Source organism: Haliaeetus albicilla, chromosome 17 (assembly GCF_947461875.1).
Source record: "Haliaeetus albicilla chromosome 17, bHalAlb1.1, whole genome shotgun sequence".
Classification (NCBI taxonomy): domain Eukaryota; kingdom Metazoa; phylum Chordata; class Aves; order Accipitriformes; family Accipitridae; genus Haliaeetus; species Haliaeetus albicilla.
In genome coordinates this window covers 12,543,939-12,560,215 of record NC_091499.1, presented here as the reverse complement: position 1 = coordinate 12,560,215, position 16,277 = coordinate 12,543,939, and the positions used below count along the sequence as shown (strand labels likewise).

General features: G+C 39.4%; 2 protein-coding genes across 3 annotated transcripts in view; both read left to right on the top strand.

Moving 5' to 3' along the window:
* MDN1 (midasin AAA ATPase 1) overlaps positions 1–12,259 on the top strand; it is a 102,935-nt gene extending 90,676 nt beyond the window's left edge. For both annotated transcript variants that reach the window (XM_069804854.1, XM_069804855.1), the window contains exons 93-102: positions 420–593; positions 2,024–2,181; positions 4,039–4,128; positions 5,049–5,164; positions 5,794–5,968; positions 6,612–6,685; positions 6,777–6,891; positions 7,881–7,944; positions 9,738–9,880; positions 11,221–12,259. In XM_069804854.1, coding sequence (XP_069660955.1) covers positions 420–593; positions 2,024–2,181; positions 4,039–4,128; positions 5,049–5,164; positions 5,794–5,968; positions 6,612–6,685; positions 6,777–6,891; positions 7,881–7,944; positions 9,738–9,880; positions 11,221–11,409 — 1,298 coding nt within the window. In that variant the 3' untranslated portion in view covers positions 11,410–12,259. The remainder of the gene's footprint in view (positions 1–419; positions 594–2,023; positions 2,182–4,038; positions 4,129–5,048; positions 5,165–5,793; positions 5,969–6,611; positions 6,686–6,776; positions 6,892–7,880; positions 7,945–9,737; positions 9,881–11,220) is intronic.
* Positions 12,260–13,705: 1,446 nt separating this feature from the next.
* Positions 13,706–15,741, top strand: LYRM2 (LYR motif containing 2). The gene is made up of 3 exons (XM_069804870.1): positions 13,706–13,845; positions 14,256–14,396; positions 15,329–15,741. The coding sequence occupies exons 1-3, from the start codon at positions 13,801–13,803 to the stop codon at positions 15,407–15,409; spliced, it is 267 nt and encodes an 88-aa protein (XP_069660971.1). The 5' UTR covers positions 13,706–13,800; the 3' UTR covers positions 15,410–15,741.
* Positions 15,742–16,277: the final 536 nt, after the last annotated feature.

Here is a 16,277-nt window from a genome sequence, read left to right as displayed (position 1 = left end):
AATGGATTTTAGTTTAATAAACATATTTAAAATCTGTTCCCTTCAAATCTTACTTCAATTATTTTGAAGCCCAAACTGCTACCACACATGCAAAACATTTAGGATAACACAACAGGTTCTTTATTCTGTATCAAACAAATTTCTCTCTCTTTAAAAATAATCCTCTAATCTACATTTAATTAAATAAGTTGCTTTCTATTAAAGTAACTAGTCTATTTTATTCATCAGGTTTTCAGGGCAATGACACAACATGGCACGGCACAGTGAAAGATAAAACTGAGGTTATGAGACAATAGCTCAGATCTTTTCTGAAGTTCACTAAAACTGACATGCAGTGGCCTCAGAGTGTGACCTTTTTTTACAACTTCACTACCTTTGCTTCCTCCTTCCACTTAATACATATTGTTGTCTTTATACAGATGTAGCTAGCAAGGAGCAAGAGAAACCTATTATGCCTCTTGAAGAAAAGGAAGAGGGAGATTCTGAAGATGCAGCTATGGAAACAGAAATGCAGAGCAATGAGGATCTCAGAGCAGTAGACACAGAGGAGCTGAAGCCAGAAAAAAAGAAGTCTACTGCCACTAAAACTCCTGGTACATTAACTTAAAAAACATTATAAATGTATGCTGATGTGCATCTTTAAATGTATATGTAGGTGTTTATATTTGCATGTAATGGATGTGTATACATTTTATAAGACTAAAACATCTGCTTTTAATTGACTTTTCTGCAGCAGTATTGTTACTCCTGCCTGGTAACCAGCATTAGCCTTTACTAAATTGGTTGGGTGACAGAGGGATTTGCTGTTTTCTTTCAAGTCAATGGTCTCTAATCTTATTCCACTTCTTTGAAGAAGTAAAAAGCAAACACTGTCCTGCTGTTAGGCGCAATGCCAGTTCACTTAATTAATTGGCGTGTAACAGTGCATTCCAGTGTCACCGGTATCAGCACTACATAACTCAACTTCTTTTGTGTGTAACTTCTGACAAAACACCAAGAAGTTGAGGAGCTGGTCTGAACAACATCTGGTGAGGTAGCTCTGAAGTGTTACTGTCTCACTGCTTTCTTCCTTAAGTGGGAATGAAACAAAACAAAACTGAGGTGCCCAACAGAAAAAGGCTATCAGATGCAAACAGTTGGTAGATGAGAAGATCATAGGTCTGACTTGTCAGCCACGTAGCCCACACAAACAAAATAAATAAGCTGGATATAAGTATCTCTTGCTAGTTGGAACAGAAGTATTTCATTTTGATGAATCTAAGTAAATGACACCATAGCTTGGAATTTTGAATGGTTTTCTTACCAGGCAACAAGACAGCTGTCTAGAGAGGGGAGATGAGTTTTACCAGCCTGAATTCACCTTCTTGCCTCTCACTCCCTTCAGTTTTAATTTCTTCACTTAAATCTCTTGCTAGACTCATTAGCTTTATGGTACAGACATGCATGTAATCAGTCTATTTGTTTTTCCACATGATTCTGTAACAGTATCTTGTGAAAAACTAGGATCTTTGAAACAACTCCTACAATGTTATAGTTGTTTTTTTTTCTTAGTGTAATTCTTAAAAAATGAGTTGTTAAACAATGTAGTGTAGTAGAAACAATAATAAAAGAAAATATTTAGTCCATTCCTAATGATGGTTTTCTGAATGTTCTCAAATTGCTTTGTACCTCCTGTCACTCTGTCAGAGAGGCTATGAAGCTCAAAAAATGTACTTCACCAATGGAATTTTCAGATGTTAAAGATCTGTTGGGTAATATTTTGTTCATTTGGCAAGAAGGTTATGAGAGAGAAAAAACAGTTTGCATATGGAAATGCATAGTTATCTATTCCAGTGAGTTGCAAGGTCTTGTGTTCATCCTACTCCTAGAACTGATAGTCTTAAGATTTGTGCACTTCTCTAAAAAAAGCAATGTCTGGGTTGCACTACAAAGCATGTGAGACACTTTGTAAGAGTCAAGATATAGTATTGGTTCTCGTATTACGTGTGACCCACAAAGTTAGTAATTAGTTTTGTGATTGTAGGACCAGGTGAGGTGGAGCCAGAGATCCAGACTTTTGACTCGGAGGATGTCAATGACTCTACAAAAGAAAAGCTACCAACAGTGACTGAAGAGAAGCCAGAGAGAAGCAAGGACTCAACCATACATACAGCCCATCAGTTCATGATGGGCACTCCCCAGGTATGATACCCAGTGTGTCTTCTTTTGACTACAGTAGTAGAAATGGTCTGTTTTATTTGACCTGTGTTAATGAAACTCTGTGAATGCAAAAGTTTAGAATTACTTTCATTCAGACAACTCAGTAGCTTGCTGTTCTTTAATAGCAGAATGAAAAGTAACAGATAACCAACTGTTGTATATGCAGCTGAATGATGACTTTAATATGACAAGTACTCCCCGTCCTTATGTGGGAGGGTCTCATCCTCACTCTTTGTAAAATAAAATTTTGTTTTTCTATCTGTCAAGAACTGTTTTGCTTAGACGAATCTGCTGATCAAATGCTTGGGTAGAGTGGAATGCAATGGGCAAGGGTGTGTGGCCTGAAGATAAAGGGTTCAGAGCGATGAGAGAGCTAGGCATCTGTCACCTTAAAACACCATTGCAGACAAAGAATTCACCTCAGTTAATTCATCACAATCTATGACTTCCTCAAAAGAACCTGACTGCAAGTATTATAGACCCCTTCTGAGCCTTTTATGAATGTCTCAATTCAAAAAATATCATAGCCTAGAAAAACCTAGAGCTTCATGTAACATTCATAGTCTCCTAGTGCAAACTGTTAGCTGTGAAAAAGCACATTCTATCATAAAGAGCTATGGCATAGAATCAGTTGATGGTAGACAACCAGCTGATAAAGAAAGAATATTTTCAGTGTCTGTTTTTTCAGAAGTATTGACCTTTCATGCTTATAATGCTGTGTCCCGAGTATATACTTGGAGAGTGATATTTTACTGTTTCTGTGAACAACACAGAAAGGATTGTGTGCCAGCTATACCTGATATTTCCATCTTAATGCCAAATGTGGCAGCTCTTTGGAAAGAGGCTGCTGAATGCAAGAGTGTTCTCCTGTTGTAGAATAATAGTTAGGTGCCTTTTTTTTTTGTGGTTGGATTTTGTTACGGGTTGGGTTTTTTTCTCAATTGACATGCAAAACCTGAAACAGGAGGGGGAGCTCTTGCAGCACCAGTTAGAAAGGGAGAAACGTTGCAGGGGGAAAAGTGCAAGTTCTCACCTTTCAGCAAAACAAAGAGAGAAGCAGCCCCCTCCATGCACATTCTTCCTCCCTTCCTTAAACCTGCAGTACGTGGCCAGAGGGACTGCTGCTGCTTCTTGAGCCATGAGAAGTATTGGTACTGCTGATTTTGTATTCAAAGACTTATTTTTCTTAATCCAGTAAACCTGCAGGTTATGGAGACCATATACTACTGTTTGGCTAAACTATAGTTTTACAAGTCAGGGACAGAAGTTGTCACTGAAAGCACAACAAAAGTTGAAGAAGTGTAATAAAGCTTAGGTGTCCTTTAACAGAATGGCTTATCAAATAGTATTTGCTGGCAGGTAAAGAGGAAGATGTCATTCAATTCTTTTAGTGGTTTGAATGAAGCTTTTAAAAAATATATAGTTAAGGGAAGCATATTATATTTTGGAAGATACTAGAGAGGTAGTATTCAATAGTTTGATCTCTGTTATACTGTTATTAAATCTAGTGTTTATCAAGATAATTTCATTGAATTATCTTGAAGTTCTGTATATGATTATTTTCTGTGTCTATCATAGATGTTCCTAGTTTTGTTTCTTTGTGTTGATTGTGTCATAGATGCAGGTATTTGTGGGGAGGTATTTATCCTTCCTGTACGTGGAAGCTATTAAAAAAATGGAGATTTAGAATCTTAATATAATTTTTTTCAGGGATTTTTTGTGTCTAAAAGATTAAGAACAATGTATTTTTACTTTTTTTTATAGTTTGCTATAGTTTGGGAATCACCAGATGGGTGAACTTATTTTTCTGTCTCATAAATCTCATAACTACACTTCTAGCACATCGTTAGAGATCCTGAAGAGCTAAGAAGGGAACTTGAAAGGCATTTGGAAGTTTGGCAGACGCAGCAGTCTGGAACTCCAGATGAGGTTTGTGATGTTGTTTTAGTATAAAACTGTCATAAGAATCTTTTATTGCATTATTTCATCTTGGTTTACTGCTGAAGCATTGAGGAAGCCAAGCAGGCTGGAATCTAAATATTCAAAATTGCATGATTTAGGTGCTATTCTTGTTGTTATGTTCAACTTGTTCTGAAAAAATTTATATTATTCTTAAAGCTGGATGATGTTTCAGATCTTGTTTTGAACATGCTGTGTGCTATTTGCAGAAAGTTACTCTGTCAATAATGACTTCTAAAACTTGCATAGTTAGAAACACTTTTCTCAGTCCCGCCAAGCTCCTTCTATTTTGATTTGTCACCTGCAGTTAAGTGCTGGACACCACTTTCACAAAATTATGATCAACAGAAACTGTCTCCTTCAGTTGCAGTGGTGGAGTTTGAGATAACCAACAGCAGAATCAGACTATGATACTTGCTCTGACTGTCCTAGTCATGAATTGTAAACTATATTTGGAAGTAATTCCTGGATGAAAATGCTGGTGTAGAGGCTTAACAATTTTGCTGAATTTTAATTAATTTTAATTTTTGATGGCCAATAGAGAACCTAGCAGACTTTACACTTTGCCTTGCTGTAATACCAACTATCAGATGGTGGCCATTACAAGATTTTCCTGTATCAACAGCAATGCCAAAGTAGCTTTGTGTACTTCTAAAGGAATTATCATTGCACATTGCAGCTTCATAGCAGCAAGGAGCATCCTAAGTTGAATGAAAATTTTCAGCTTTTTAGAGTGCTTACAAGACACCCTCACAGTTTCAGCTAATAGTTACCTACTCCTTGGCCCTTAGTACGCTGAGGTTTGTTTTCTTTTTTCAGGCAGTGCTTCCCAACTTTTTGGTTTTTTCATAATTCACTTCTATTTCTTTCTGTGATGTATGATGTTTTAGGAGAAGGAAGCAGCACAGTTGTGGCAGAGGTATTTAGTACTGACAGCTCCTCTGTCACAGCAGCTTTGTGAACAGCTACGACTCATACTGGAACCCACTCAGGCAGCCAAATTGAAGTAAGTTGGGTCTTTCTGAGGCTTCTAGTTTCTTTAAACTCCTGGTCTTAGGGGGCTTTAACCTCTGTACAACTGCAGCTCTACACTGTTCTTACTTTACAGCAATTATTCTTGTTTGCAAATGCATTCATTTTACTTTTGTATGGGAACACTAGGTTATTTTATGAAATGTAAATGTGATATGGTAGTAGGTACCCATCCTGAGGATATTGCCTCCTATTTTTTTCTTCTGTGCAACAGATGATCAAACCAACTTAAACACATGAAGTGCAGTTGAGTCAAAGATTATGTTAAATGTCAAAATGTTTTATGTTGTTTTTAACATTGACTTTTTTTTTAAGAGATCTAGACTTGTTTCATACTGTAGGAGTCTAAATTCAAGGTCTGCCTTCCATTTTAGGCACCTAGATTTAAGAACTTCTTTTAAAAACACTGAATATCCATCTTGCATTAAAAATGTGAGGTTTTTTTATCTATACCTAAATATGAATATTAGAACTACTAATTTTGTTTTTATTGTATTTAACAAAATTTTGTTATTTTGGTGCATATGATGCATAGGCCAGAATTTCCAGAATGAGATATTTGCTGATAATCCCTGTCACTGTGTCTTTTTTCTTAACTTTCAGAGGAGATTACAGAACAGGGAAGAGACTGAACATGCGCAAAGTGATTCCATATATTGCCAGTCAGTTCCGAAAAGATAAGATCTGGTTGCGAAGGACCAAGCCCAGTAAACGACAGTACCAGATTTGCTTGGCTATTGATGATTCCTCTAGTATGATAGACAATCACTCTAAACAGGTAACATAAAACCTTGGAAGAGGTAGGAAGAAACTACCCATTGTTGATGAGTATGTCAGCTGCTGACTTGTTTCATACAGAGGTGGTGGCTGTTGGAAAGCCTGACTCTGGTGATTCTAGAGCAGCTATTTTTCTGGTCCATGTGCTTGAACTCTTTGTCATGTCATGCTTAAGAGATTTGTTACTAAAAGATCAGTGAAAGTTAGCTGAAAAGAGAAGATGTTAAACTTGTTAGAGGTGTACATATCCATTGGAAAATTATTTTTTGTAGCCTACAAAAGGCCAAAACTTGCTTAGCTATGCAGTTCACTGGAGGATTAAATATTAGTTCATCATAGCTCACTTGTAGGGTTTTTATTTATTAAAAATGAGTGTTTCCTTCTAAGTAGTTATTTTGGTGTTTATTTCATTAGCCTGCCTAAAGTGGTATCTCTAAATCAATCAGCTGAAGCCCTCAAGTAGAACTATCTTTATTGCAATGACTATCTTGCATAACAATAACAGGAAAAAAAGATAGGAAGTCTCTTCGTTTATTTTACTAGAGGATAAAAAATAATTTCAGTAACATTCTTCATATTTAATACCGAGCTGTGAGTAAAACTTGGAATATCCTATTTTTTTATGTAACTTTTTTCTTTAATAGCTTGCATATGAATCCCTGGCAGTTATTGGAAATGCACTGACTCTTCTAGAAGTGGGACAAATTGCTGTGTGTAGGTGAGTTTATTTGAAATCTTCTCTTCAAGACTTCAGAGCAGAATGTAAGTACCAGGTTCACACTGTTGTAATTTTTTCTTTTTTTCTAAAGCTTTGGAGAGACTGTTCAGCTGCTGCACCCATTCCACGAACAGTTCAGTGACCAGTCAGGAACACGGATATTGCGTCTTTGCAAATTTCAGCAGAAGAAAACAAAAATAGCCCAGGTACACAAGAATGCCTCTAGGGCAACAAGTCTGCAAATCTTTTCCAGACAAGACATCAGCAGCTTCGTGGTTTCATGATCACTTTGTAATGTTTACTGGTTGTTTATATTTGAAAGTCTGATAGGTGGTTAGATAACAAAGAGAGAGAATGGTCACAATTTTGTAATAGTAAGAGTGTTTTCTCACTTGTACTTCTGATGTACGCCACTTTTAAGCATTCATCTTTCTCTGTTTGTATTGGGTCTTAAACAGTATTTTGGCTACAAGCTATCAATCCTACTCTTGTCTGTACCCTATTGCTATATCCCATCAAAGTTTGTGGGAATTCAGGGGGTTTTCATGCCATGGATTCCACTGTAGTAGCAGTAGGAAGAGCTTTGTATGTTTGTCAGGCTGTAAGTTTGTCAGACTTGACTGATTCCTGAAGAAAATAACTTTCTGTAGTAATACTTCCTGTATGGCTGCAAAGTTTTCTTCTTTTAGGAAGATTTTTGCACTCTTACCTTTCCAGACTTGGATAAGATTTTCCATTAATAGTAAATGCAAAAAGGGAGACCCAAATAGCTTGATGGTAACCTTGTAAATGCCAAAATTGGGAGGACTTGACAGTTGATGTCCTTAATTTTAATGGGGAATATGTTACTAGATACTTCTGTTGCAAGTTGAAGCCAAAGAAGTTCAACCTAGAAATAGGATGTATATTTTTTATTATGTCATTAATCACTTGAACAATTTTTGATGGCTTTGTTAGCATTGGACAAATTTTAAATCCAGATTGAAGGCTTTTCTAAACATTCTTTAGTTCAAAAACACTTCCTAAATTTGAAGCAGGAGTTAACATAGGAAAATGCTAAGGACTGTGTCTGTGTAGGTGGTCAGACTAAACCATCTTGGCATTTAAAATACAGAAATGTGTTCTTTAAAAATGCTACCATTATTAAGTTTATTATTTTATGAAAACTTAATCTCCTTATTTGTTTCCTCTACAGTTTCTAGAATCATCAGCAAATATGTTTGCTGCAGCACAACAGTTGTCTCAAAATATTAATCCAGGTAAGCTTTTTTTTTTGTTATTATGCTTGTTGCCATGGCAGCAGAATGCTCACTACAGTCCCGAAACAATATCCTGCCAGAAAGACTCCTAGCACTGAGACATCACTTGCATTAGGGCTTTGGGTTTTGCTCTCTCAAAAGGAATACTTGGTTGAAATTTAGGTCAAAGCCCAAAAGACACCTACCTCATATTTGTCACTAATTCACTGAAATTTCATTTAAGGCTTTTTAAAAAGGCACACCTTAGCTGCTTCCCTTAGGTCATGTTTCCAGATTGTGTTTCAGTCCTAGACACTGCCTGCTTTAGAGCATCGTCCAGCTTCCTAGTGACCTTGACTCCCTAGACACTTCTGCTCTTGCTGGAGAGCTTGATTTCTGGAGGTATCCAGAAGCACACTGTTCTGAGGAGGATAAGTGTTTGCCTCCTACCTGTCTTTCACTGTGGTGCAAATTTAGGTCATGAGCTGCTTGAGTTTCCCAGAAAAGCTGGAAGGCTTGTTACTTCACAGCTGACCCACAGTTAGTCTAAAAGGCTGCTTTGTGCTAGTTAAAAGCTTGTCATGATGGCACCCATATTTTTAAAAAGTTCTTGTTGAAGTACTCTAAGAAATGGATAATCTGGGATTTATAATCCACAGCTGCTTTGCCACAGGGTGGCCAGGCTGTTGGAATATTCTGAGGGGGAGCAGCATCCAGTCCTGTTGAACTAGGCTGGATGCAGCAGCAATCAGCTCCCCAGAATCAGGGAGCTAGCAAGAGAAAAGGCAGTAGGATACATCATCTTTTTTTGTAAAAAGACCAAGCCCTGTCACATTTGGGGCCTGTCTGCAGAAAAGGAGGAAGTATTCTGCATGCCTCCCTAGCCACTATGCTGGGGGGGGGGGGGGGGGGGCGGGGAGGCGGACAGGAGAGAGGGAGGGGCTTGCATTCCCAATTGTTACTGTTATTTCCTTATAATTAAAAGATGATAGATACATAACTTAGAATTTCCCTTTGGAGGGATATGTCTCTGACTTGGGGTGGCAGCTTGGGTCAAGCAACATGTCTGCAGAGAATGATCGGTGCTGAGTAACCCAGCACCTGTCCTGTGTGTGTTTCAGGAGGTTTACTTCAGACTAGCTTGCAGGGTCCCAAGGGCTGAATGCCCTGTAGTGGTTGGACTGCCTTGACTGTGCCTCTGGAACCTATCTTCTGGTTTAGTTTCCTCCAAAAATAATCCATTTTGTGTAGTCTAAGACTGCTCTCTGATGGAAGCCAAGCCTGTTAAAGTGGGGACAACAGGGAAACATGTTTCAAAAGCACAGTCTTAGGCCAAGGTGACACACTAATACAGATGCACCCATAGGTACCTGCTTCTGGAGGAACAGATCTGGACTCTTTTTCATTGCAGCAGCTGCTTCTCTACTGAAGTAGTGATCTAGTGGCTGGACTCTTAGAATTCAGCCAATGTCTAACTCCTAGGCACTTACCAGGCATGAAAGAAAAGGCCGTGACTAAGTTTGTTTAGGTATTTTCCATGCCTTTCATCCTTGATTATGGTATTGATGGACTGGGTTTTTTTGTCCCCCAGTTATTCTCAATGGTTTCACACAGTGGGAAAAACTTTCTTTCTTGACCCACTCGTAACTGCAGCTTAATGTTAAGTCACAGAATTCTATTTGATAAAGACTTTATTTCCTTAGGAGTAGTTGTTTTTCCATTATACCCACAGAGCTAACAACAAAATAGTCTTTTTTTGCCTTTTAAATGGATTACTCTAACTTACTGGAATTTTAAATGTTCTTTGTGCTCAGAAACAGCACAGCTGCTTTTGATTGTATCTGATGGAAGAGGCCTTTTCTTGGAAGGCAAGGAACGAGTGACAGCAGCAGTTCAAGCAGCTCAGAATGCCAATATCTTTGTTATTTTCGTAGTGTTGGACAATCCTAATTCCCGGGTAAGTGAGCGAACAAGGGAGAAGTATTCAACTGCAGTGAATGAGAAACTGATACAAATCTTTTTCTTGTTTCTTGCAAAGTTATACAGCTATCTTATCTTTTGTAGAGTTCAAAGATATTTGGCCCAGTTTCATTTTTTTCACATGTCAGATCTTCTATGATTTCTCCCTACTGTGATTCTTATCTTCTTTTGTATTTAAAAAAAAAAAATTGCCTTCCATGCCACAGAAAGGCTAAGTAAGAGCTCCTGTTGTCAAATGTAATGGTTGTAGATTTTCGCCACCAGAGAAGTAGCTGGCAGGTAGACAAGTTCAGAGTTTGAGAGATGCTTTGTTCCCTCTCACTTTTAATTCAGATTTATCATTTCTGACAGCAGTGTCCATTTGATACGGCAGCTGGAGCCAATATGAGATTAAACATTAGACAGAAAGGAATATATAAGAGTTATTTAGTGCCTGAATTGGGAATGCTGGTACTGCATTTGGTAACTGGGAAAGAAAACTCTTAGATTTCCTTGGTTGGGAAGCTGAAATATCTGGGAGCTTTTCAGGGATGCTCTAGTGCAATAAGTGAGCAAACTTAAGCCTTACTTTAAATTATGTGGTGAAGGCTCTAATTTTGTAGTTCACATTTTCTTCCTGTATCTGTTTTTCCATGCAAGACTCACCTGCTATATTTATTGTTGAAAAATGAACAATTCTCTTGCTGACAAAGTATAATAAGATTTTGATGAAACCTGGCTATAAGGTCAAGCAAAAATTCTGGTCAGTGAAATGTGTTTTTCACAAGCTTTATTAATTTTCTGAGCTGCTTCACTGAGCAACTAAGAAGTTACTTTACAAGAAGTACAGCTTACAGCTGTCTTCGTAGTGTTTGTTGAAATGTAAAATAATTTGCTAAAGAATCTTGTTGTATTAGATCACTGCACAAATGCAAGTTGAACTCAACTCAGCCCTAAAGAGCTTACAGATGACAGTGTCAGGAAGGCATCAAATGTGTAAAACTGAAGTGATAACCGTAAACTCAAATTATAAACTACTAAGGAAAGACAGGATTTATTTATGGAATTTGGTATTGCAGAAGCTTAAGCTTAGTCTCTTCTAGCCTATAGTTTGTTGATTAGAGCACTTCAAAAGGGCAAAAGTATTTAATTGCATTGTGTTCAGCTTTTGATTTGATTTACCATTGAACACTTACGGCTTTTAATATGAAAACTCTTTTATTAACTTTTAATCTAACAGAGGAGAAATTATAAGTATTTGAAAAATAGGATAAACTATATTAAAGGCCTGTAGAAAGATGGATGTAGTTTTGTAGTAACATAAATTCTTTTTTACAGGATTCCATTTTGGACATTAAAGTACCTATATTCAAAGGACCTGGAGAATTGCCTGAAATTAGATCTTACATGGAAGAATTCCCATTCCCATTCTACATGATCCTCAGAGATGTGAATGCGCTTCCAGAAACTCTTAGTGATGCACTCAGACAGTGGTTTGAACTGGTGACTGCCTCAGACACTTTGTAGACTTTGTAGACAATGTCAATACCTGATTGCTGCTAAACTGCTGAAATACATGAAACGGAATTTCATCGGAGAGTTCATAAGGTCTCTTTCTAACTAGGATTAATGTGCAGGAGCTGCCCTCTGGCAGTCCGACTGCCTAAGAACAAAATGGTTTAGGTGCATTCTCCCACGTTTGTCAGAGGACAATTATGCAATGGTGAGACTGTCGTCTTCTTTCATTGCCTATTCCCACAAGTAACGTAAAACTTTCTTCAACTTCTCTTGTAATAACTTATTACTTTTTAAAAAAATATGTATTTGTAATGTTCACAGAGGTAAAATTATTCCTGCTACTGTCTATTGCAATAAGAAAAATCAGTCTTGCTTCTGGGAAGGCATTTCTGCATTAGAAGAACTTCAGGTGTCTTGCAAAAAAAGCATTCTTTAGCTTCACCCATGTAGCTGGTGCCTCTTTGGGAAGGAGTGGGGGAGCAGGGGAAGCAGACGGTTTTAAACAACCAAAAAAAAAAAGTACTTGAATACTTGAAACTGTTCTGCAGTTTAACACATCCTATTTAATTGTTGCTGATTTTTGTCTGACAATATCAACAGGGAGTTTTATGAATAATGCCATATGATCATCCTTATATTATCAGTTTACACTGTGAAGTTTGCCCCTCTGTCCAAGGCAGACATTGAGGACGTTTCATTAATCTGATGTCTTAGAGCATGGACATGACTTTTCATTGCAGAAGCTATGCATCTTATATTGTCTGTACTAATAAAAAGAGGTACCACTGTTTGTAATTATGAAGTCTGTTCTTTCAGTTGATCAAAGCTTGAATAAATTAACCAAATTGCGACATGGAAATCCTGTGCCTTCTCTAGCAGTGCACAAATACAGATTTTTATATGAAAATGTGTTGTGGTTTATGTAACTTCAACACCCGTCCTCCTTTTATGAGGGTATTTCCAGCACAGAGTTTTGATTAGGGGTCCAGTCTTTTGACTTCTCTCAGTGAAAATCTGAAGGAAATTTAGTTTAAATGCCACTGGTCTAAACTCTCTTTGAAGATTTTCTTTGCCTACAAAAATTGAAGGTGTTTCATTCTAAGTGTGGTGCAGGAGTTGATCAGAAAATGGCTGGAAATGTGGGTGCATTCCCAAAGATGTGATCGTTCTCTTTGGCTTCTAGATAGAAAAACCTTACATGAAGTATTGCTGTAGCTGTTCTGAGATGCAGCAGTGGCAAGATCCAGAGGTGTGAAATGGCCCAGCAAGGCCGTTTCTTGTATTTTGTTGCTTTGCCACAGCTAATCAATGATAAGCACATTTCTGAACTGCAGACTTAAGAGGGGAACTCTATCTCATCAGAAGTTAAATGTCAGGTACTATATACTACCTTTCCAAGGTTCTCTAGATCTCTCACATGTGTATACAAATACTTGTGTGCTTTGGGAAGTTTAACTGTGGAAGTAGGTGGGTTTAGTTCGCTAGGTAATTCTCCAAAATGTACTTCATTTCAGACTTGTACTTAATATTTGTAGTAGGAAACTTGGAGAAAATATTTTGGAAACAAACTTTTCTTTAGATTGCAAGGATACACTTCTGGCATAAATCAGTTTGTTGCAGGGGTGTCGTTACAGGCTGAGACACAATTTTATCAGCAATGCTTACTGCACAAAGGTTTAAACTGAGTTTTTTCTCTGTAATTGCCAAAGAGCTTGCACTGTATTTGGTACAAGCAAACGCTAAGTAACACAGAAAGGAAAGGCATCGGTTAACTGTTGTTTTTTCTCTGCAGGCTGGCTCTGTGACTGTATTTGGGTTTGACATTCATTGACGTATCAGTGGTAAAGAAACAATCAGTGCCTTGCACCGTTAGTGGCAATTAGATGTCTGGACAGAGCCTCAAGTATGTAAAAAGACGGAAAAGGTAGCTTAGTGTCCTGTAACTGCTCACGTGCCTTCTGGCTCTAACTGCACTGTCCTAACGTGATCCTACCGTTAAATGTATCAGTCTTACAGCTCCATCAATCTTCAGAGCACAGGACTTCCACCACCCCTTCTGTGACAGTCAAGTGTACTGCTTGCTCCTTGGGTGCCTGGTTTATTGCTGGAGCTCGTTTGCGGTTTCGGAAGAAATGCAGCAACAGGCGAGGAACGTACCCTCCGGCACGCTCCGGTACAATTATTTCTGGTGCCCCTTACCCCGGCACCTCGGCTGCCCGCAGCCCAGCAGGCCCCGCCGACCCTACCCTCCGTCTTCCCCCCGACCGGCGCTGGCTGCCGCCGAAGGGCGGCCCTTGGCCGCGGGCTCTCCCCGGGCCGCCGGCAGCAAATGGCGGCCGCTGGGCCCCGCCCGGGGAGGGCTCGGCGGCGGCGGCGGCGGGCGGGGCGGAGCTGCCCGTCATGGCCGCCAGCCGCCTCCCGCCGGGCGCCCTCAGCCTGAAGCAGGTACGAGCGGGCGGCTCGGGCCTCCGTGTCCGGGAGCTGCGGGGCCGAGCTTTCCCCCCGGGCCGCCGCCGCGGTCCTGACGGGACCCGCTCGCCTCGGGCGGCGGCGGCGGCGGGCGGCCCGTCCTGCGGGGTGTCCGGGAGGGTGGGCTGGCGGTCGGCCTTGTCACGCTGCATTTTGTGCCGACGGCCGGCCTCGGGCAGCGCGGCGGTTGGCACGTTGGGTACGGCCCTTTATAGGAAACGCGAGTGTCTCGGAGCGGGGTCCGAGGCAATGCTGCCTCTTTCAGAAGAGAACTGGGGGACGTGGCGTTCGTTTAAACGTCCCTCGGAGCAGAGGCACCCGCTGAGGGAACCGTGCTCAGCAGAGCGTCCTCTGACAGCGGGCTGGCTTCCCTCTCTCCTTCCCAGTTCCTGAGGCGACAGCAGGTTCTTCACTTGTACAGGAAGATCCTGCGGGCGATTCGCGATGTCCCTGCTGAAGCAGATCGCCACTATTTAAAGGACTGGGCCAGGGAGGAGTTCAGGAGGAATAAAGATGCGACAGAAGAGGTGAGGATTGGGAACCCGCAACCCCGAGCGCCTGCCCTCCAGAACGGTCGGTGCGCTATCCTTACTTTGTCACGGGGTTTTGTTTTGTAGGTGTCACTTCTGGACTGGTAAGAAGTCTCCTGTTACTAATTTCTCTTAAGGAGCATTTGTGCAAAGAAATAATTCAGCATCTCTAAATATTACCCCCTCTGTTGGCAGTAATGTTTCTCTGATTTCCAGATAATAACGTGGACTTAAAAAGCTAAAACCCAAACAAATCCTTACTTAAACCACGAATCAGAAAATACTTAATACAAATATTAGATGACCAACGTAAACACTCAGGCTTTACGATGATAGCTTCTTTTTTCATCTTTAACTATATTCAATGATATTCATCCCAAATAAAATTGGATGGTTGTGGATACGAAGCATGTATGAAATGCAGAAACCTTTACACTTCCTGTGTGTCTCCTGTCCTCTGCTTTCTAGTTTGTTCCTTTTTCTAGCCAGTGCTCAAGGAATTGGTGGCTGCATTATGCAGACAAAGCTTTACAGTACTTAGATAAAAATAATAGTGAGAGAAACATCCATTTGCTCTGTAAAACACCTGTATTCATGATGTCCCTGTGCCAGTTGTCATTACTTACTTGCAAAGGTGGTAGAGGCATAAAGAAAACATTATTATGAGTTTGAATGCAGTTCAAAACTGAGTTTTAAAGCAAAACCATAAGCAGCCCTCAAACACATCACGAAGGAACTGGAGAAAACTAATTTATTATTTATTCACCTGTTTTTTAACCATCTCAGTGACTATAGCGTTACTTCACACAAAGAAATAGATCACAGTAGTGCTGGTAAGAATTGTATGCATTTTAACGTGTTAAAACTCTGCATGCTTGTGTAAAACCTGTGCTGTGTAGACGTTCAGTAGATTTCACTTTGTTTTACAGGATGCAATCAGGATGATGATTACTCAAGGCAACATGCAACTTCAGGAACTTCAAAGAACACTTAAGCTGGCAAAATCCTGATCTTAATTTTGTTGACAGCTGGACTTTCATCTGCTGCAAACAAGCATAGTATTTCTTGCAGAATGTGGTTACAATAGTAGCCTTTGCGGACAGCCTGGTAATGTTTGAAGATGGACTCTACTGCAGTGGGGTTTTTGTTTGGTTGGTTTTTTTTTTTTCCCCTTCCTCTTCTCAGTTTGGTTACCCTCCCCTGTGGAAATCACTTACTTAGACACAAAGGACTTTAAAGAACTGAATGGATGTAGCATGTGCTGTGGGAAAAGCAGAAAGCACCAACAATTACAACAGCAGTGTTATACCAGGGAAATGGAAAATAAACATAAGCCAGATTATTTTGTCTGTTTTCTATTGTGGCAAGTCTAAGTGGTAACATTCATAGTGGTAACAGCTCTTTCTATACTGTGTGAAGGATTTTTACCAAAATTGGGCATTAAAAAAGCATTTGGGATAAATAAGTGGGCCCAAAACAAATAAACATGATAAAATATAAAGAAAATGTTTTATATGTAGGTGTTGATTTTCAGTTATAGCTGAAGAAAACTTAAAAGGGGAGATCTTTATATATGAAAATGAGAGATTTAACCCCAGAAACAGTTATTACCAAGTTAACAGGAGGTACCCTTTACTTAGTATTTAAAAGTCAATATAAAGTAGAATTACAAATAGAAAATACTAACTGCAAATATCGTGGTCTGTTTTTTGAAATGTTGTATTACTCCACTTCTTATTGTTAGCTTGCAGCTGTTCTTACCTTCCTGTGAATTGCAGTATATCTTTTTTTTTTCATATAATTTAAAAATGTCAGGATGAGTCTGGGATTTTCTCAACATCAGTAGCCAGACAACAGTAGATAGATACCTGACTATCT